A 22,530-nucleotide genomic window follows, 5' to 3' on the forward strand; every position below is an offset into this window, starting at 1 on the left:
ACATTTGCTGTTAGAGTTTGAGTTGTAAGAGTTCCAGAAAGTGGGGGGAAAAAAAAATCAGCAAGTCTGTTCTACAATACTTTTTTTACTTGAATAAAAAGAGTCCAGAGATGACCTAGAAATCTCTACTGAGCAGGTGATGTAATGCAATACTTTTGGTGAGGACTTCGCTTTACAAACACAATTCATAAAAGATCATCAGCATTGCTGGTGCTAACCTTGGTTATGGTCTTACAGGGCTAAGGACCATCACAGACATGGCCAGCACTGGTACAGGTAACATGGGGCTGTTTTTTAGAAGAGTGGTCACTGATCATGCAATTGAAAATCATGGCAGTTCTGTTATTTTTGCTTTTAGACTTGGTTATCTTTTGCTTTAAACTTAAAATTTTAACATTATTGACTAGTGGAACAGTAAACTTTAGATTTGGTAAAGTGGATCTCAAGAATCTAATTTGTGTCTCAAACAAATGGGCATTTTGCAGAGTAGTAAATTTAATAAGTTGTTCACTTTTTCTTTCTTTAGCCCCACAGTATTTGATGGCAATAAATGATGCTTTTGTTTTGCTTTAACCAGGCAATATTCATTCATGGTCAAAAATCTTGAAATAAAACCTAGTTTCTTTTACTTCCCTCATGGAATTAATAGATTGCACATAGATTTAAAAATGACACATATATTGATGTTTGTCTCCAGACTGTTGTGTCATGAATTTTATCTATGATACTGAGAGGTGATGGGACATCAAATAGTTTCTTAGTTCCATTGGTAATTGACAGATGTATTTACAGCCCAGAAATGGTGGATATGTAATGGCAATTTGAGAGTATTTTACTGCTGAAAACTTGGATGGCTGACAATGTAATTAATTTGTTCAGAAAAAAAATTAGTTTTAATAAAGTGGTAGATAGTGGAATACTTGGGAAAGTTGTTTCTCTTGTCTGAATCCTTCTCTTGGAAGTCTAAAGAATAGAGAATAACAGAATCATGTCCTATTTTTGCCATAACTATATTGGGCCTTCAGTCCTGATCTTAAAAATTCCACTCACATTGAAAGATTTCTATAGACAAAGTTGGTTTGCCAAGTATTTATCACCTTATTCTGATAAACAGAAATTACACCAGCTATTCTACTAGCAAAACTTTTAAATTAAAATGTTTGCAAATTACTGACTTTGAAGATAAGGACCCACTTAAGTGAGACAAGCAAAGGAACTTTGAACCTCTTAGGTTTTTAATAAGCAAGGCTATCACTGTCATGTTTACACACCATTAATGAATCCAGGGAAATTCAGGTAGTGTTTAATACAGGACCTTTGTGCTGTAGCTGTTATTCATCTCTCTGCTTTGCTCTAGGATGATGAAACAGAGATTTCCATGTGGCAGTTCACTGTACCAGTACTCTGGCAGCATTGTGAACTGTGGCTCAGCTAGGAGCAGAATTGTGGTATTTTGAATGTAAACAGGATTAATAAAGTCTATTGATAGGCCACTGTGGCAGCTGGAATGGCCCCAAAACTTCTTAACTTCAGAATTTTTCCACCAGGGAGAATATGGCTTTGTTCTAGGCAATGAAGAGCAACCACAGCAGGGGCTCTGCAAAAGTTCTTGAAAACCATAGTATTGAATCATAGTTCTGATTTGAGATTCTCATGGGCTTGCTGTGTTGCAACGTTGGCTTGTCACAGAATACACCATGGGTTCATCTCTGCAAAACTTGAGATGAGCTAAAAATGTGCAATAACACATTGGTTATGGTCAGTGAGCTTTTTCCCTTTTGAAATGTTGGGAGGAGCTGTAAGTAGAAAAATATTTTTGCTGCAACTAAAAATTAATAAAAGTATCTCTCTGGGAGATCTGAGATTCTTGACTAGTGAAGGAAACAAGAACTTTTACAAATATCTGGAGATACTGTGGGGAATCTCTGAAAGGTTGCTACTAGAATTAGTGGCTGCAAAGAGGTGGGAACATTTTCATACAGAAATACAGATGCAGTAAAGCTGGCAGCTTCAGACCTACTTTCCCATATTCAACATCTGGTACAAAATAGCATTGCTTCATGTCAAAAAGTATTCAAAACTACTTCTTGCACCCCCAAGGCTGACATGATTTTTCTTATTTCATATTGGATTCTACATGGAATAATAAAACCTCAAAATACCAAGAGTTTGTAGACTGTATTCTGTTGAGCTTTTAAAGTTATTTAATATGCAATCATGTGGGTTCATGTGACTTTAAGAAGGTGACAGTGCTGGCAAGGAAGTTCCCACTCTGCTTCCCACTCCTTAGTTTTGCTTGAAGGTGTACAGACAATTGGAACTCTAGTAAATTAATAAGATTTAAAAATTTACATTTCAAAATGAGCCAAAGCTGGATCACGGATTCAGTTCAATGTGTATCTCTATAGTATTTGTCTCAAAAATGTCTAAGGATGATGTGGAAGCAAAAATACATCAAACCGATACCTTACAAGGCAGAAAGGTGCATGACAAAGTACCCTAAAACCTTTGAAGAATCCACTGCTGCTGAGAAGGTCAGGGATAGAGGCAGCAAGAAAAATATTCAGAGAAAAATAGCAGTTTGGATATCCAACATCAAAAGGGAAGCAGCTGTAAGTGTCAGACCAGCTACATGTAGAAAACATCTGTTTGGTGCAGTACAGCCTCAAAAACTGTGTCAGTTACTGGGGAATCTGTGTTTGGATGCTTTGCAATTTTTTAACATTTTAGGCATCTGCGCATGCACAGTGCACTTCCTTGCTCTCTCATGCTGTTATTTTCTACTTGTTTTCAGAGGATGACAAAATCTTGAAACTTGGCTATTTTCTTGTCTCCATATTTGTTCTAGTATGCCAAATATTTTTTCAAAAGATGATTTGTGTGTGATACAACTTGTGCCACATGACTGTTAGTTAATTGCAGGAGCAGTAAATGTCTTTGAGCCACCGTATGGAGAGTGGTATGAGCAACAATTACTTCTTTCTTGACTGTATTAATCATTCAGCTTTCAGTAATATCTCCCAATAATTGGTGTATAGCCTGTGGTGCATTAACAGAGTTCTCTCAGGTACCATATCTCTTCAGTGTACACCAGCTATTTTGACCCAGAAATTTGGTTATGTGGGGGATAGATTTTCAGAACCACTACTAAAAAGTTCTCACATGCAACACTTCTTTTACCCCTTTCTAGTATCTTCTAATCCTGATGTTTTTCTTTCCTTTTCAGACTGAAGACCTGAATCCTTCTCCCTCAGTAGCTATAATAGTGAATGACAAGATGTAGTTGGTAGCCAGTAGTAGCATTTAGGCAGTAGCTCTTGGCCTGTGGTGAGTACCTGGAAGGACTGGGCTTATACTGCATTCCTGACAGTTCCCTGTTTTATTGTTGGTATCACCATCATCTCCTCCCCAGTAAATGCTGTGGGAGAGCCAGTCCTCAGACCTCCTTATGGGGGGGAAGAAACCTCTGTGCTGTGCATTGAATGAGTGTGGAGATGATTTATTGCTCACATTTCTACCTTTCAGTAAGAAGAAAGGGAAATACTCACCCTCTTCCTCTCATTGCTCCCAAAAAGGTGCTTCAGGAGAGAAGGTTTATGTTATACTGGCAGCTCTGTCCTGAAGTGCACAGCACAAATGTCCATGAAACAGCAGCTCAGAGCTTGTTCTCCTCAGAGGAGGCCAGCAAGCAGTGCTGTTTCTTCTCCCTCTTTCCCAGTCTTAATGACAGATGTTTCTGTGGTAGAAAGTAGATCTGTGGTGCTGCAGGCTGAGCCCAAGTCCTTCCAGATACTTCCTAAAGACAGAGATTTTTCTTTTTTTTTCTTCAGTCCAAACATTTATCTTCTTTCTCAACTGTGGATATGTTTTTATATGTCTTAGCTAAACTCCCCGAAAGGAATCATTTATCTGTCAGGGACCTGTGACTATTCATGTTTGTGGATATTTGCGTTGATTGGTGGAAGGGTTTTACCCAACTTCCTGTAAAGTGGAAAGAAATTAAATTGAGCTTTCCCAGATGATGCAAACCAATATTTGTCCATCACTTTAAAACCTAATTTGCTTTTCCTGTTGGTCAGAGTAAGCTAGTACAAAACTATTTTTAAAAAAGATTATTTCAATTACAAATGTTTTTGTTTGATAAACAAAATGTTTACTATAGATGAACATTATGTATATAGATGTTCACTTTTAAATGTTCATAATTTAATTTGCTCTACCAGGTAATTACTGGCTTGAATCTGACTGTTCATCTTATTGGAATCCTAAGTCTATAAATCTATGCAGGCAAAAGGGTAGATATGCAAACATTGGTTTGAAGTTCTTCCATGTTATTTTTATTACTGTGTTTTGTTATTCCCTGGAGTGACTTTGCTACTGTGTGTAAGGGTGTGTGGGTGGACAAGCTGAACGCACCTTTAGGTGTCTTTGTTGCCTGTTGCAGTAAGTCTTTATGTTAGATAGAACAAGTAGTTTTTTAAAACTTTGAGTGATCACATAGTGTTCTTTTTAATGATAGTTAACAAAATGCAGTGCTTGCCAAAGGAAAACAAAAACAGCAAGCTGGAAGATAATGCAGAGTTAAAACTTAATGACTGGCAGGTTGAGTTTAGATATTCTCTCTAAACCACATTTCAATTTGCTTGCTAATATACTTAAGTTTAAAAAGTTAATTTGAAGGCATTATAAAGTAGCACTGGTAGTGGCTGGAGGTCACAGAGTACCTTTCTTTTGCTCAGGTGCTGGAAATAAGAATTTCCATTGTAATTGAAGATTTTAATATACCAGCAATACTGTGGAATTTTCATGTATCAATTTTAGGCTGATAGTTACTCTTATTTGGTTATCATTTGTCACAGAAGAGACATCACTGTCTGTATTTTAGAGTGAAGGCTTTGTGCTGTGGCCAGATGGAGCAGTTCCTGTAACCAGTGTGTTTGTCTTGATTGCAGCACATCTTCATTGCCACCTCTTGACTGGCCTTTACCAAGCCATTATGGGCAGTGTGAACTGAAAATAGAAGTCCAGCCTAAAACTCATCACAGAGCTCACTATGAAACAGAAGGAAGCAGAGGAGCAGTAAAGGCATCCACTGGAGGACACCCTGTAGTAAAGGTAGGAAGTCTGGCTGTCTTGAATTGAAGGCAATTTTTAAACTACAGTTGTTGGTATTTACGATGCTGTGAATTGTTACCTTTCGTGAAGCTTACAGCCTTTCCTAGATTTTCTCCCTTAAATGTAGTGATAACTATTTTGAAAACACTGACCAATAAAACTAGTTATTGTTGAGCTCAGAATTAGATGTAAGGTCCTGGTAAATTAGACTTGGCTTTGGCATCATACTCTGAAGAGAAAGGTATTTGGGTTTGGTTTTGTTGGAATAACTGTGTGCATGAGATGTGATGTGCTCCTCTCTGACTCAGAGTGTTCAGGTGTGCACACCTTGCTCTGTCTAAGCTGGTTAGAGATAGTCACTGAGGTCTCCTTTAACATCCATGGTATCAGCTGGCTCACACATCTTGGAAAGGAACCCACCCTCATTCACTGAACGTGGGGCAAATGGTGCTGAGAAACTGTGGGGCTTCTTAAGACGCCTTGGTTTGTTTGCCACATCCTTAGGTGAAACCAGTGTCTCTTTACTTACCTCAGTATTGTTTAATGGTCTTTATCTTAGTTCCAAGCCAAGTTAAGACAAAATTTAATGACTTGTTTATAAGTAAAATCCAAGAACAGTTACAAAATCTTTATGAAACAAAGAGGGGAGAAAAATTTTATTGCATGAAGGTTACAGCAGGTTTTGTCTTTTCCTCCAAATCCAGGATATTTCATATTCTTTTCCAATAAAATTACAGTCAGTGTTTCAGTCCTAAATATTTTGCTATGGTCTATACATTAAAAATGTATTTTATGTATTTATTCTCTTCCAGTAGTTGAAAGTAACTTATTACTATTGGAGACCAGATGCAAAGTGCTGATAGGATTGGCATAATCGGACCCCATTCTTTCTCCTACTCTTACTGTAGTATAAACATGATATCAGTTTTCTTCCTTATGGCTTATTCCTCCTCTTTGACAAGCGAATTTTGTCATACTTTGTATTTACATCATCATACTTCATCTATATAGATTAAGATATTCTAGCAGAATTTAAGTATCTTGGATGATTTGCTGGTCTTAATTTGTCTAAGCAGCCTCTGCTTTCCAGGCTGTTCTTCTGATGTATTTCTTCCATCAACTTGACTCCTAATCATATTCTTTGGGCTGTTGATCAAACTGTTTCTTCTCTGTTAACTTACCTTGAACTTTCTCATTACACCTTTTTTCCTCTTAAAGACTTTGTATCGTTCCTTTCTCTTCCTCTAAAAAGGATTGGTTATCGCTGAGCTCTTCATCCAGCTTCCGTGTTCCCTGCAAAGTTGCTCAGTGTTTTTAATTCTCACAATACTGTGGCCTAACCAGCAACTCTCTCTTTTTGCCAGACCTGCAGGGTTTCTTAGCACAGTGGAGGCAAGGGTCAGGTGCTTCTTAGGAAAGTGTATGCTGCAATCTAGAGGAAGGTGAGGATGCCTAGACTAGGCTGGAATGGGAAAGCTGACAAGACACGTTCCTTCATGTGGAGTATTGTGTTGCTTTAGTCAGTGGAGGACAAGTAGACACAACTTCCACATGCCAAGGTGCTTGCAGTGGAATTTAACACATTATTAATGAGGACAGAAACCTCAGAGATTTTAGCTGACAAAATAAATCTTTCCTGAACTGCTGTGAACTGCATTCAATATGGTTTAATTTTTTTCCCTGAGTGCTTATGTTTTGCACTAATATTTGCATTAAGGGAATTTCTGCTGATATTTGTAAGATTTGACAAATATGTAGGCTTTCTTTTGCTTACAGAACTAGATGCTTCTAAGCTGCAGGACTGGATGCTTCTAACTGCAGTATTGCAAGTTAGAAGAAACAGATGTGTAGTGGTGACTTACACCGATGATTTTAAAAGCTATTTATTTGCATAGAAATTGTGAAATACCTTGCTATACAAGAATGCTGTCTTAAAATGAGGATGGCATTTATGTGTCTGACAGTCTCATGCTTCAACATGTGCACTGTACTGTGCCTCTCTAAAATAAATGCAAATGCAAATTAATATTCAACTTCACAATTTGGTCTCTTCCAGCTGGATTGGAAATTAATTAATTGTTGTGTTTTATAGGAGATAGGAAGTTGTTGTGAAACAAAACATTGATTTGTGTTTACTTTTACTTGCTACTGGGAAAAGCAGCATGAGAAGGGCCAGGTTTGAAAAAGGTAATACTAAATATCTGTAAGCAGGCAAATATTACTTTGTTTTGGAGTGTTTTCCAGTACTTGTGGAAGCTTATTCCAGAAATCCACATCACAATATGCATTATTACTTCTTTCTGACTTTTCTTTTTGCTGCTCTTAGATTTAGAGCAGTGACTTCATATGTGATCATCGCAGTAAAGTACTCAACATTTTCCTGTGTAAAATAACTCTATGTTTACCAGTGTCAGATATGAGAAAGGGGGTGGGTAAATAGAATAGAATCTTTTAATTGGAACAGACCTATGGCGGTTATCAAGTCCAACTGCTGCATCTTTGAGTGCCTGAAGGCTCCGTGCTTTTTTTTCCTACACAACTTGTTTTGCTTTTGAACATTATTTTATAGAAAGCTGGGCTATTTAATTTCCAAACTGTGAAGCCTCTATAGTTCTGCATGTGCACTTGATGTATTATTTAAAATAAACATTTTTAAGATAGTACATGGCTTCAAGCCTTTAATGTATTAGTGCATGTCATTAATCTATTACTAATACTGTACCACACCTGTTGCTAGGACACTAAGCTTCTGACAAATTTGGCATCATCTGTTGTGAGTACATTTAATCAGCTTATTTCCAAATGGGAGGAAATTAAATAAGTGGAGCATCATGCTTTGCTTTGTATATGTCTTAACTTTAAGAAAGCTAATTCTATAATGATGTTCCCTTGTTCTTAGCTTTTTTTTTAAAAGCAAAGTGTTCTAAGAAGCAGATACCTTTCATTTTGAGCTCTGCTTTCTTGGGAGTATGTTCCAACTAATCCTTGTCATCTGGTACAGTTTCTTTTACCTTGGCACAGAATCTGCATGATAATGCTGACGGTTTTCACCAGGAGGGAATAAAGAATATAGCAGAAAGGTGGTGTGTTGAGCTTTTGTCATCCAAATGATGTGGAAATTTTGTAGTGCATTGCCAGGAGACAGCCTCTGAGCACTCCCTATTTTTACCATTCTAATTCATGGGTTAGAGTCTGCAATTCACCCATCTACACAGCCTTTTAAACAAGTAGCTGTCACATTTTATCCAACTCTAAATAAGCAGTCATCGTTGCTTGAATTTCCACCCTTCCCGTGGGTCCAATTGTACACAAAATAATGTTTGCACTTATAATTTGCTAGAATAAGCTTTCACTTCTGTCTGAAATGGTAGGGTTCTTTATGAGACCTCACTTGTCTAATGCTTATGATCAAAAACAGAAAAGCGTTTTAGAGCAGGTGGGCACCTGATAAGAATCTCTCTGGGATAGTTTGGGTTTTTTTCACTTTTGTATCTTAGTTTTCTGATCTAAAAAGAACTTTTTAAAATAGGCAAACTTGTTTTATATATTGTGTTTCTGTTACTCATGCAATTTTCTGAGCTCAAGTATTTTAAATCCAATGACATGTTTTGGTAGTAAATTATGAAGGCTGTGTTGTGCACAAGAAATACTGTTTCCTTTTCTCTTTTGTCCTGTTGCTGGGGAAGAAGGTGATGTCCATGCTGGTCATTTTGTAACCATACAGAGTGATGTACTCAGGGGCTGTGGGCTCACAGCTACTGCTGAGCACCATTCTGTGTGTGAGGAGTCTGTCCTGGGGCCATTGGCCACTGTGGGGGGCACTGTAGTGTGAACTGTGATGGGCTAGTTGGTACTACAACTGGTAATGTATTTGCAACAGACACAGTACAGAATCCACTTACACCCCGTGTATGCAAGGTAGTTTTGGATTGGTGGTAGCTGTTAAGAATTTACCTGGACCAGAAATGTATTTTTCGTATACTGCAAAGGGTTTAAGGATAGAAACATTCTGTTCCTCTGCCATAAGCAAAATTATTTGTGTAGCAGATTCACAGTAACAGAGGAGGGGAAGCATCGTGTAATCCATATGGACAACTCAGAGTTCTGCAGCTGAAAAAAAAAATGTATGGTCAAAAATCAAAGCCATAATAAATAAAAGCCAGTTTTAATGAAATGACTGTGCACTGCTACTCACTGACAAGCAGAGAGTTGTCTTCTGTGTGAGGTTTCATGGAGACCTGTAAAAGAGGGACTCAGTGTCAGTTCTCTTTAAAGCGATTGCAGAGCTTGAAGTCATGACAAGCACTGCAGTGGAAGAAAAAAGTAAACTAATAGAGCAAAAGTAAACTCACTTTGAACTGCTTTGAAAGTTCTGGGACAGGAATGTGTTCTCAAAAGCCTGTCAAACTCTGCCTGAGTCATGAAACTGCAACCAACAGGAGAGGGTCTATGCAGGCAATGTCAGATGATCTGATAAAAATAAATGAACAAAGGGTTGTCTAAATAAGTGTATATTTCCTGGCCTGTAGTTCTGTGGCTGTCACCTTTTCCCAGCTGTTCTGTGGCCAATGCATGTAAATTCTTGAATATCAGGTATATTGGAATTCTCCCTCTTCTCTGTGTCCAATAAACAGCACATTTTTTGTGTTTTGCAACCCTTCCTATTCTTCCTGCCTTTCACTCTCTAATTTTCATTTTTGGCTTTGAATTTTTTTCTGATTTGTCCATCACCAGAAGGCAGACTGTATGCCAGCTCTAGTTGCCTACTGTTGATTGGTGACAGCAACCTGCCAATAAATTTAAAAGGCAGAAGGTAAATCTCAGCCTGTGTGAACTGTGTAATGGGCTGTCCTGGCAAAAGCATCGACCTTTGGATGAGATTCTAAAACTATAGATCTTTCAAGAACAGTTTGATGTTTTAGACATCTTCTGCTTCAGAATCCCAAAAACAGATAGCAAAAGTGATGCAACTGTTCACTCTGGAAAATGCAGTAATTGCTGTGTGAAAACCAATAAAAACAACCATCTGCTTTTTGTATCATGGGTTTACTAATTTTTTTTTTCTACAGGTTATGTGGGAGAAACCTTTCCTATCCCAACAATGCTTGTCCAAAAACTCTCCATAGCTTAATTAGCATCTGGAGTTGTTTCAGGAAGAGCACCTTTTTTTTCAACAGTGTGGTAGAGCCAAGTGCAGATGGATGGTTTGATGGCTGATTAGATGGGACTGGCAATTCTGCACTGTGTTAGTCTAATACTATTTTAGCTATTAAATTATATCCTTTTTTGCATAGTCCTGTCCCATTTTACACTATAACACCTCAAAAAATGACTGCAGTCAGTATTTAAAACACTTTCAATCCTGTCTGCAAGCAGTGAGTGTGTAAAAGTGTGAGATTTCAGAAATAGAAATCCAGGTTTTTAAACCTTGAAGCATGTTCTGTACATGGTACCATGACCAAGAATGAACTGATATTTACCATTACTCTTTTGCCTTAGTCTTTTGCAGGGTCTGTTTGGTTTTGTGATGACCTTTAAAGTGTTTTTAATTTGACTTATGCTCCTTCCTAATAGTTTATTAAAGTTTGTTCCTTTTATCTGTCACTATTTTTTTTCCACAATTGCAAAGGTCTGTACTATTTTAAAGTCTTCAAGTCAGTCTACTCTACAAGATTAAGGCAAAGGAAGATACTTTTCTGAAGTGTATGCTTGTCCTTGATGGAAAGATGCACCAAATAATCAAGTGATAGAAAACAGTACTGCACTTCAGGAAGGGATTGAAATAGTTGTTTTGGTTCAACATATTGAACTTTAAAATCAGACATTTAACCTTTTGCAACATTATAACCTCTGCAGAATCAGAATGAAATTATTAAAAAAATTCAAATGTGCTGTTAAGGCTTTTTGAGCCAGTGGTTGGAATATTGCTTGATAGATCTGAATGGAGTTTCCTTCCATCAGTTTCTGCAATCTCTTTTAAGTAGTCCATTGAGATTATAGGTCTGCACTCACTGCACCTCTGCAAGGGATGACTGTAGTCAGTTTGACTTTCAGTAGCTTCCCTGAATTCTGTTTTCTTCATTTCATGCCCATGGTTTACTTCAAGTTTTTCACAGCTCTTGATAAATTCACAATAAATTGTATCACTGGTGTTAGTCATGGTGTCTTTTGTTTTAAATTGTGTTCATCTTCATGCCCTTGGATCCTTGTCATCCTTTACTTGTCATCCCAAGGCATGATTGATAGATATGCTGCTTGCTTGGCAGACAGCCCTTCAGCTTTTAAACCCAGCAATCCTCACAGTTCTTTAGGAAAGTTGCTGCACACCACTCAAAAGGGAAATTCTTGTGGATAAATGTCTGTAGAAAAAAAAGTTCCGTTGATCAAAGCCATGCACTGTTGCTTCTCTGATACCACTGTCCAAAAGATTCCAGGCTTGTGGGTCTTATCTCCCTTTTCTCAGAGGATAAAACCTCTAAGAGGTTTTTTCTTTAAATCAAGTTTTTAAAAGAAACTGTATTTTACTTTTGAAGTGGACTGAAATTTAAGCAGTAATGGTTCTTTTCCTTTAGGATTGTTTAGGTCTCATAGTGAACTGTACCATATTTTGTTCTGTCTTCCAAAGTAAAGGGGATAATACCTGATTTGAGAGAACAGCTCTTTGTTTTCACCCTCTGCAATGGGCCTGCATTCTTCTCTCTTGCCCTCCTTACCTTGTCACTCTGGGAGGTGTTCTAAGGAATAGAGAAGTCACTGAAACCCATCCAGCTGCTGTGAGTCTATCAAGGGGGAAATATCTATTTACAACCTGCTTTTCAGATCAAGTTGTTGAAAAACCTTAGAAAAATCCATCTGAAGTAAATGCTTTCTAAGTGCTTGTGGCTCTTTGCACAGATGATGTTCCTTCCCTGTTGTTCACATTGGAACTGAGGATTTTTGTATGGATACTGGTGCATTTGGTGAAGATAGATTGTTAACTTCAGGGACTTGATTATGACAAACTTGTCTTGTATTTCAAGACTATGCCCTATTTTTAGGGAGGCCTATTTGTATGTGAAAGCTTTCTGTCTAATCAGCCTACTTCACCAATCCAGTAATGCCATAAGCAGTGAATTAATTGCACAAAGGCAAAGGAGCACTGAAATCATCTTCAATTAGCAGACAAAACAAAAACCACATAAAAGATGAAACATGAGTATTAAGCCCTAGTGAAAGTTTGATTAAGCTTGGCAATTTCCTAATAAATGCTGGAAAGTTTTGCAGAAAAAATGCTTTAAAAATACAATCAAATAGGTTTTGACACCATCTGCATGGTGTATCATAGTATTCATTGATAGCTGAGCATAAAACCTAACTGATGAAATTATCTTTTCCCTACCACCACCCCTTACACACTCCCCCAGTTACATATTTTCTCTTAAATTCTAAGTTTGAAAGTGTAGGTGTGGAATTACAACATTGTTTCTGGATTCAATGACACTATTAGGTATTTGGGGGTTTGGATACTTTGGTTCAGAAACCCAGACTATTTCCAAGTATACTTAGTGATGTCTGTAAGTACCTGGTTACTGTGAAGTGTGTATTTCCTGTTGGATATTTTTTCCCCAAGTTTTGTTGTGTGTCTTAAGAAAGGACACTTTTGCATTTGAATAGAGATTGGTGAGAGTTAGCCTGCAACAATAAATGGAACACAGGGGACAGAACCTTCTTCATCTAAAAAAAAAGGATGAGGATGTTAAAATGTTAAGTATTAGAGACTAAAAGGAGTTTTCTCATAAGCTTTTCAAATTGCAAGATTTTCTTTAGATTAGAGCATGGAACCAATGATATCTGAGCCAGCTATACCCCAAACATAATCTGCATGAAATCTGGAAAAATGGTAATTTATTTTTTCCAGGTTGATGCCTCTTAATTAATGTGACCTTTTTATTTTCCTCAGCAAGGAAAAGTTCTCACCATTGCCACAAAATTCCAAGTTTAAATAGTGCTGTCTTCAGTGATCAGTTTAATCCATACAGTCTCTACTGTGACACATTTTTAAAGGATTTTCCATGTGTGCATTAAGAATATAGGGGTGGTTTTGTTGCATAAAATAATGATGGTGATCTAAAACTCGTTAAGTGGCTGCCTTTCAGTTGCTTGGTAAAAGCTCTGCACTGCCAGTGCCATGCAGGGGTTTCCTGTGTGCACTGTAGTAATATGGCTGGAGCTGCTCTGGCGTGCAGCCCTTGTGGCTTATCCTGTAGTGACCTTCAGTCTTTAGCCTTCCAGCTTTAGTTTAACTTACGCAGGCACTGACCTTTGCTATGGAAACGATATAGAAACACAAAAACAACTTGGCTGAGTTTCCTCCAGAGCGGTGGGTGGTGTATCAGGATTCTGTTACAGAGGAGGGTTTCTAGAGGTCACTAGTGACACAGTGCAGCAACTTACTGCTTGTCTGCTGCACACTGTTTGCTGCTCCTGGGAAAGTGCTGTATCTTTTTTTAAAGTAAAATTAGCAATTTTTTGTTTGTAGTGAGCAGCTCTAATACTGCACATTAATGGAATAAGCGCTGGAAGGTGTACCTGAAAGCCTTCCTGGGGCTCAACCAGTAGTTCAGGTTACTGCTCCTCTGTAAGTGACCCATGACTGAATGTTGAGCACACTGATACTGTAGTGCCTTACCATAATGCATCTTCATGGTGCTGATTCTGCAGCACTTGCCAGTAGGTTGTAAAATGCTGTTTATTGAAATACCTATGATCTGTAAAAGACACTGTGTTCTTATTGTGTATATTCTTTACTAAGGTGAACTACAGGTACAGATGCCATACCATTATGTATTTCAACAAAATATAGTATTTTTTCTCTCGAGTTAATGAAGTACTTATTTTAGTTGAAAAACAATTAAGAGGTTGGGGTTTTTTACTGATTTAAATGTTTGGGCTGTTCAATGTGCAGAATTGTGCATAAAGCAGGCAAGGTGGTAAGAAAGTGTCACCCTGCTGTCATTGCAATTAAGAACAATCAATATTTTTTTGAATGAGAAAAAGACTGTATTTAAAATGTATTTTAAATGCCTAAATAAGTAATTTTTCCTGATTTGAAGTTGATTTGGGGTAGTAAGTCTCCTTCATTATTCATGAGGTAGGTATTGCATCAGTACTGGCAAGTCAGCCTGGAGTTGCCATCTCACTTATTACACAAGATTTAAGGGGGAACTGTTCATTCTAAAGCACAGATTTGTCTAATAAAAGTTGGGTTTTTTCTACCCACAATCTGTCCAGCTGCCTGAGTTTCACTAGCACATCAGGCTGTCTCATTAGCATGCACAGCCTATTGAGCTCACTGGCTTTTGGCTCTGGCTGGGGCTGTTGGGAGCACGGGGACACTGCAGCCTGACAACTCTTGCTTGAGGCTGGGCTGTTTCTTTTGATGAGGCTTCGTTGGTGCAGTCAGGCCCTGAATTTTACACCCTGGGCTGAAGGACATGGGAGTTGTTCTTTCCTTCCCCACTCCCTGGCTTGCTTTATTGCCACGAGTATTGCACACATTGGTTATATTTATACCCTTACAGTAGGGGGTGGAGAGTGGTTCTCTTTTATTTAACTTTGAATAAAAGCAATAAATTGCCTGCAATACCAAATATATATTTTTAAGTTTCTGCTACCTTGCCTGTGTATATGGCCAGAGAGTCTCCTGGGCAATACCAGTGTGACTGCTGGCATGGGGGATGTTTTACTTCCCTAAACTGAGCTCCTGCTCTGTGTCGGCTTCTGTAGAAGATGGTCTTCAGTCTTCATGCACTGTAGACAGACCAGCTTCATTTTACAAGTATCCCCCACCCTTCCTTATCTCTGGTATCACCAGTATCTCTAGAACTGCTGTGTACATGTCCATTGTTCAGCATGGGGAAGATTAGCCTTAATTGGAAATTAGCTTTGTCACAGTGACCGCATTTGGAAGTCAGTCAAATTTTTGAATAGGTCTGGCTTGTAATTTTTATAATTCCCAGTATTAGAGTGAACACATTTCACTAACGTCACATTTAGGCTGGATTCCATTGTGTTAAGATTTAATTTTAACTCTGAGGAAAATGGATGGTGGAGTCACAGTGTTGAGAACTTGTGACAAGATGGCTGCTGTAATGCTAAGCTAATACATGTCCTAATTTTCTTTAAACTCCTAAAATAATTCAGACTAATAAAAAAAATTCAAATATTTGTTTGGTGTTTAATGACAGAAAAGACTTTTGGAAAGGCACTGGAGTCCTCCATCAAGCATGAAAAGGAGCTTGAGCACGTGTATATATTTAATTGATGTAACAGTCCCTATGCTCCACTGTGATTGCAACACTAAGAGAAATGTTCCTTGTGCTCCTGATGTTCCTGTAGTTTATGGATGACTTCTGACAGTGAAGGGAGAGAAACCTGTCAGTACACTGACTGTCACAGGAGGTTCTTTACTATAATCTTTATCACATTTATTTACATGGGTATCAGCTCTCACCATCTAGACTATCTCCACTCAGTGGCTGAAGGGATATTTTGGTTTGGTTTAGGTGTTATTTAGCTGGATTTAGCTCTTTCTGTACTGAGAACTCCAGGGATACCATATTTGACAAAACAAAGACTTAACAGACTTCTGTTGGAACCTAAATTTCTATTCTTGACTGAGAAAGCAGTAATAAAAGTGACAGGCCTGTAGGTGCTGCCACTTGAATATAGAAACCAAGCTGTAACTTGAATATAGAAACCAGGAGTTCATTTGGTCCATAAAACTCCCTGCCAGGAGTGATGCACCAACAGTGGGGCTTCTGACTGCTGGGTGTGGGTGCTTTGGGCTTTTGTGCCACTGACTAGTGGCTTAAATTACTCTTCTAAGTAGGTTAAATTGACATGTTTTGTTTGGTTTTTAAGTGTTGGTTCTGTAAAGAGCTTGGATAATATTGTTGTGTGACCAAATAACTCTCCCTAGAGACAAAAATATTGACATGACAAAACCACGTTTAAAGAATGACTGTCTGGCCCTCCCTCCCGTTTGAACATAAGTTGATGTCAAAGTCAATGAAACGGAAATCTGCTCCAGTGCAGTTTAGCAATTATATAACTTGCAGCCTGCATCAATCTGCCAATTGCAGGAAGGTGAAGGAAAATGGATTTGTAAGAAATATTCCGTAGGTTTCAGATTTATAATAGTAGGGGTTAAAGGAAACTGATGTTACTGTTGTTTACCTTTGTTTCCTTAACAAATTACCCATGTACTATCATAAAATCGGCTTTTACTTCTAGATTCAAATTTTTTTTCTGCTGTTTTGGTGTTGAGCCAGAATTGCTGCAGTTAGCTCAAGCAACAGGTGATTTTATGGCAACTGAGTGCATTGGTGGTTAGATGTGTATTTGAGAAATGGAAAGATGTGTAAATTACCATTTGCAAAATTTAGGGATTTAAAATATTTTCTTTGCCAAAAATAAACCACACTTGATTTTTCTTGATATGAATTGAATCTTCTTGTCCTAACTTGATACACTTTCATTCACAAAACTTCTTAAGGTTTAATAAAAATTGCTATTCCATTTCATAGTAGAAAAGCTAAATTTTTTTAGTATTTCTATAATCTAGGTGCATCTTAGTAGAATTGGAAATAAGCAATTAAAAACAGCGCCAAGAGCTGACCGGTAGCGTAGCATGGCTTTGATGTAGAAATTCTGTAGAAAGAAAAATTCTCTTTGAGAGATTCAAAAATAATAATGGTACTTTGATATTCATTTGTTCCAGTAATTGTTGCCAGTCCTTGCATTTGGAGACAGATACCTGTACTGAGTTTTCTGCTTGCTGAAGAGTTTGTAGAAGTTTGTGATGAAGTGCTACTGACTCTTAACTCTTTGGACTAGTGTCCACACACAGCTGCAGTGGCAGTCCCCTAACGTGTTGCTCTTGCATGTGCCCTTCCCTCAGCTGCTGGGCTACAGCGAGAAGCCGGTGAACCTGCAGATGTTCATTGGCACGGCCGACGATCGCTACCTGCGGCCCCACGCCTTCTACCAGGTGCACCGCATCACCGGCAAGACCGTGGCCACTGCCAGCCAGGAGATCATCATTGCCAGCACCAAAGTGCTGGAAATTCCACTTCTTCCCGAAAATAATATGTCAGCCAGGTACAGCACAGCATCAGTCAGCCATTTGGTTGCTATGTGTAGTTTTTATTTGCTTCATTTGTGCAAAGGTGAAAGAAGAATGAAGAGACACATCTCTTAAAGCAAGCCAGTGTGAGAACAGTCAGAGGTAAAGGAGCAGAGAGGCAGGGAAGGTCTTGTACAAATGTGTTATATGATTGAGGTTGTGTGTCTCATATTAATAACTGACCTCTCTGTGGAATAGCAGCTGGGATTTGATGGGTACACTTTGTCATTCTCTAGTCCTTCCTAAGCTAGAACTAAATATTGGTCTCTTGCTCCTTGTAAATGACGATTACTATGTTAAATAACTCACTTTGGAGGTTAAACAATGTGCAATAACAAATAATCTTTTAAAGGTTCAAAAAAGCAGCAACTGGACATTTACAAGACAAAATGCTTCACCAGTACTTGCTGCTGTTTCCACACTAAGCATTCTTTTAATTGCAGGCATTTAAAATAACCCTTAAAATACCATAATATGGGGGAAAATAGAACATCTTCATTCTTTAACAAACAGAAGGCTTACAGAGTGAACTTTGGCAGTAGTTTGATTGATTTTCTTCCATTTCTCTTGTGATCCATCTGTCCACCCTCTCCTATCTCCAGTATCGATTGTGCTGGTATTTTGAAGCTGCGCAATTCAGACATAGAGCTGCGGAAGGGAGAGACAGATATTGGAAGAAAGAACACCAGAGTGCGCCTTGTGTTCCGTGTTCACATCCCACAGCCCAGTGGAAAAGTCTTATCTCTGCAGACTGCTTCCATACCTGTTGAATGCTGTAAGATTGCTCCAACTTTTTTTTATACATCTTTCATATTCATGGTTTCTGCACGTGTCAGTAGTAGTGTCATTCTGACAATATTTATTGGCAGAATTATGTGTAACAATTGTGTGTGAAGACCTCAATTACCAAAAGTTAATGGTACTTGCCAAGTGGAAGCTTGGAGGTTTAGAGGAAAACCAAGAGTTTGGGCTTTAACCTCAGTGCAGTCCTACAGCAGCTTCAGTAGTGCCTGTGTAAAACCAGAGGCAACTGATACATCTCAGTGAAAATATTAATTCTAAAGCTGATACCACTTCTTTGACAAGGGTCTGTATCATGGCTTTCCCTATGCACTATTATCTAGTGAACAGCTGAACTTCTAGAGAGTTGATTTTTAAAATATTGGCACTAAGGAAGCAAGGCATGACCTTAATCTGAATTTCCCCTAGAATTCATTGTATCTAGAAACTCCTAAAGTAATTTTTAATCCAGTACTCCTAAACTAAAAATTGAATTTGCTGTAACAGTAGAGACTGTTGGCATTCATGTCTTCTTGGTGTTTCTTTTCTGTAATTACGTAATTTTAAAATAATTTTAAAAGCAAAGATAAATCATACACAAATATGATTTGTGTATGTAAACAGATGGTCATTTTAGTTTAATCTCTGATTCTTCAAGTTAGAATTGTAAAATAAATGTCATTATGATTAAAGTTGTGAATAATAATTATTCCCATAATATTTCTAAAGCCCAGCGATCTGCACAAGAACTTCCTCAGATTGAGAAGTACAGCATCAACAGCTGCTCAGTAAATGGAGGCCATGAAATGGTGGTGACAGGATCCAATTTTCTTCCAGAATCCAAAATTATATTTTTTGAAAAAGGACAAGGTAAATACTGTCTTGCTGGCTTTTTTTTTTTTTTCAAACCATACTCAGTACCTGAGCTTGATTTTAAGAAATAAGGATGTTTTAAAAGGAAAAAAAAAGTCCTGAGTAGTAATTGGAAAGTTCATTTGGGCACTGATCTGTGTGCTGTTATTAATGAAGTTAGAAGGCAGTTAATGAAGGCAGTTATTAATGAAGTTCAAGAAGAGAGAGGGTAACTGACTTGAAACGTGTGTATTTGAAAGATGCTGTTGACAGATCATACTGTGTATTTACTCCTTGTAAATAAAAATGAAAAAATGAGGATGGGGTCTAATTGAAATGTACTATTTGGCATTGTTGCCATGTTGCATCTAATTTAATCAATGCATAGGAACTGACTCCTTAGCTAATGAAATAAATGCTAGTTAGAAAACAATAAAACATTACATCTGAACAGCTTAAATTATCATCTTGGTGACTTAAGTGTCTGATTTGAACTTTCAGGAAAGCATATATAAGTAAGAGTGGTGTCATTTATACAATAGGTTATGTAATGGTGACCACCTTTGGAAGAAGCAGAGCTGCTGCAGTGGTTCCCTGGTTACCAGAGAGCCCAGGGCTGGGTTCAGGGTGTGTGTTCTGGCAGCTCAGAGCACAGGGAGGCTGCCCCGTGATTCCCCCTTGCACCTTGCCCATTGACCCCTGGGCTGTGGGCTCAGGGCAGGGAGCACTGTGACCCTGGGGCCGGGCAGGGAGGGGTGGCCTGGGTTATCTCTGCTGCTGACTCAGCCTGCAAGTCATCAGCAGTTTGTTTGAATCAGCACAAGTGGCAGCAGCAGTTTAAGCACCCTTGAGAAACGTTTCAGAAACATGAGGAGGATCCTTCTGCAGCTCAGTGTGCCTGTGTGGGTGAGCACGCTGCAGAGTCCTGCACAGCAGGCAGCCACAGTGGCTGCAGTGCTGAGCTCCTAAAGCATCTCTGTGCTTTGTTTACAATGTGTGTCTGTCAGTTTAACGGCTCTTTGTGACTGAAAATAAACCCAGTTTTATATTAAGTATTTAAATATTTTTAGGATGAATTATTAAAGTGTTAAGAAAATGCTTTTTGCTTGAATTATTTGTAAATTTCTCTCAACAGATGGACGACCTCAGTGGGAGGTAGAAGGGAAAATAATTAGGGAAAAGTGTCAAGGGGTGAGAACAATTTTTCTTACTTTAGAAAGTTTTGGTTTTTTTAATGTGAAAATAGACATTTTCATTGTTGTTCTGAAATTTAGACTTCATTTATTAAAGTAAGTAGATCACTGGCTAATTCAGACAGACAATTGGAGACTTCTGAATTGTCTTAACACTATAAAATAGCCATTAAGAGGATGCTTTGAAGGAACTTGAAATAGCATGCTTGTTGTGAAAGAAATGAAAAAAGAACTTGAAAATCAAAAAGCAGAAGCTTAAGATCATTTTGCTAACGTGACAAATTACTTCCAGTGCATTCAATTTTTTTTTAAAAGCTTAATGATCCAAGATGCAGTTCTTTAACTGCTAGAAGGTTTTTGTGTGCTCTGGCAGATAAGTGAAGCATCCTTAGATGATACATCTATTTAATTAAAGCATTATCTTCAGAGCACTTGTGTTTAAAAGATGATAAAATTCTTCAAATAAAAGTTTGCTTATAGTACTGTTTTACTATGTAATGTGCCTAAACTTGAAGTTTGTCAATTTCAAAATATTAGGGTACTTTAATTTTACTATAAGTGTTTCAGTTTTTCTGTAATTAATGGTTTCATTTGCATTTAATGTGTAAAACTTTTTTATTTCAACTTTCCTGTAGGCAAACATCATACTTGAAGTTCCTCCATACCATAACAAAACCATCACAGCTGCAGTTCAGGTGCAGTTTTATCTCTGCAATGGCAAGAGGAAAAAAAGCCAATCTCAACGTTTTACTTACACACCAGGTATCAAATGAAAAATACAAAAGTGGCATTGTATTTTGTTTTTTAAAGTGGACATACAAAAATACTTCAGACAGTCTTGTCCCTTTGACAGGTACATAGGATTAGCTTTGAACTGTTTGTAAAACAGTTACTAAAGCTTGTCTAATTAAAAAGCAGAAATACAGAGTAATAAGCTCCAGTACTGTGACTGCAGGCAGTTATTTCTTCATTACAGTTTCTGCACAATAATTTTTGTATTCTACTTCTCTTTGAGAATAATGATGAATCTCAGAACCTGCTCTTTAAATAACCCTGGTGATGACATGGCAGACTGTGAGATCATAGAAGAGCAGATTAATGCTTTTTTTTTTCCAATCTCAAATTTCGAAAAAGAAACAAAACAAAAAAAAAAAAACTGGTTTATATAGAAGGAAGGTCAAATTCTTTTTTCCCCCACTCTGGACACATTGCAGCTTACTGAGACAAATCAGCTTGTAACTTAGCCAGAAGTGAAACCAGGACATGTTAACTGCAGATGTAGTAAAGCAGCCTGTTCCCTCCCACCTGGTGTGAGGAAGAGCTTACAGCAGACATGCAGTGCCTGCTCCTTTGCTGCCCCTTGCTGCATTTCAGAGCTGTGTGCCCACGTGGAGCAGTCAGAATTCCCAAGGTACCACTGGTGGTGGGGACCCTTTGTGCTGCTTGGAGCACTTGAAGTCAGATATCTGAAGGAGTCTTTAAAGTCAGATAAGGATGTTAATATAAACTTCTTAAAACTTCTGTATATGCTGACAAAGCCAACTTCCATTAGTTAACACAATTTAAAATAAGCTGTGCTCACTTGTGCTCTAAAATTACCTACTTTTTAAATTTAGGCAGTGTTACCGGGGTGTCTGGTACGCCAAGTACACATTAACTGTGTTATCAGATTTCTGTGGTATTTGTCAACTGTTTTTCAGGAATATCAGCTCCTAAGATAGTTACACATCTATATTTTTATTTGAAGTATCTCCATTTGAATTATTTAAATGGTGGAACGAAATAATGACAGCTACTACTTAAATAAGAAGCAAGCTGAATTGTAACTGCAGCTGTTATTACACAAGCACTTAAAACACTCTATATGTATTCCAGTTCATTTGACTGTAATATTTAGTTAACTGTATTTTATAAAGTAGTAAATGAGCATTTAAGTGTTAGCATTTTCCTACTAGTACTTAAGATCAGTATCTTGTCCTGAGCCTACCAGTAGTTTAAAAAAAATAAATCTGTACTAAACCTGTAACTGAAAGTGTGTCAGTTTGTAACTTATAAGAACATTTGTTGCCATCACTGAAACTGGGGGATGTGCTTAAAGAGCTGCTGTAATTAAAACAGGGTGCACTACTCAAACTGGTGTGCATATTGTCAAAGTTCAGCTGTCCTTGTGATCAGAGGCAAAGGAAAACCTGAAGCCTGCTAAAAATTCCCTTCACCATTTCCTGGTGCATGATACTGAACTCACATCTGCCTGTTTTCAGTGGAGACCAGCAGCATCTCCCCCTCTCTGGTGTCAAGAACATACTTCAGATGAACTGGACTTTCTCTGACTGGGTGGCAAATGTCTTTAAAACCCTACATTGCATAGGAAAGTGTACTGGGGAGATACTTGGATACCTGCTGGGAGAGTTCTGGCTTTGCAGG

At 38.0% G+C, this 22,530-nt stretch overlaps 1 protein-coding gene across 2 annotated transcripts in view; it reads left to right on the forward strand.

The window, feature by feature from the left end:
• Positions 1-22,530, forward strand: part of NFATC3 (nuclear factor of activated T cells 3) — a 62,492-nt gene that overhangs the window by 19,238 nt on the left and 20,724 nt on the right. For both annotated transcript variants that reach the window (XM_033069780.2, XM_033069782.2), the window contains exons 3-8: positions 4,953-5,115; positions 17,057-17,256; positions 17,884-18,056; positions 18,791-18,931; positions 20,049-20,104; positions 20,742-20,868. In XM_033069780.2, the coding sequence (XP_032925671.1) occupies positions 4,953-5,115; positions 17,057-17,256; positions 17,884-18,056; positions 18,791-18,931; positions 20,049-20,104; positions 20,742-20,868 (860 nt within the window). The remainder of the gene's footprint in view (positions 1-4,952; positions 5,116-17,056; positions 17,257-17,883; positions 18,057-18,790; positions 18,932-20,048; positions 20,105-20,741; positions 20,869-22,530) is intronic.

Source organism: Catharus ustulatus, chromosome 11, assembly GCF_009819885.2.
Source record: "Catharus ustulatus isolate bCatUst1 chromosome 11, bCatUst1.pri.v2, whole genome shotgun sequence".
NCBI lineage: Eukaryota > Metazoa > Chordata > Aves > Passeriformes > Turdidae > Catharus > Catharus ustulatus.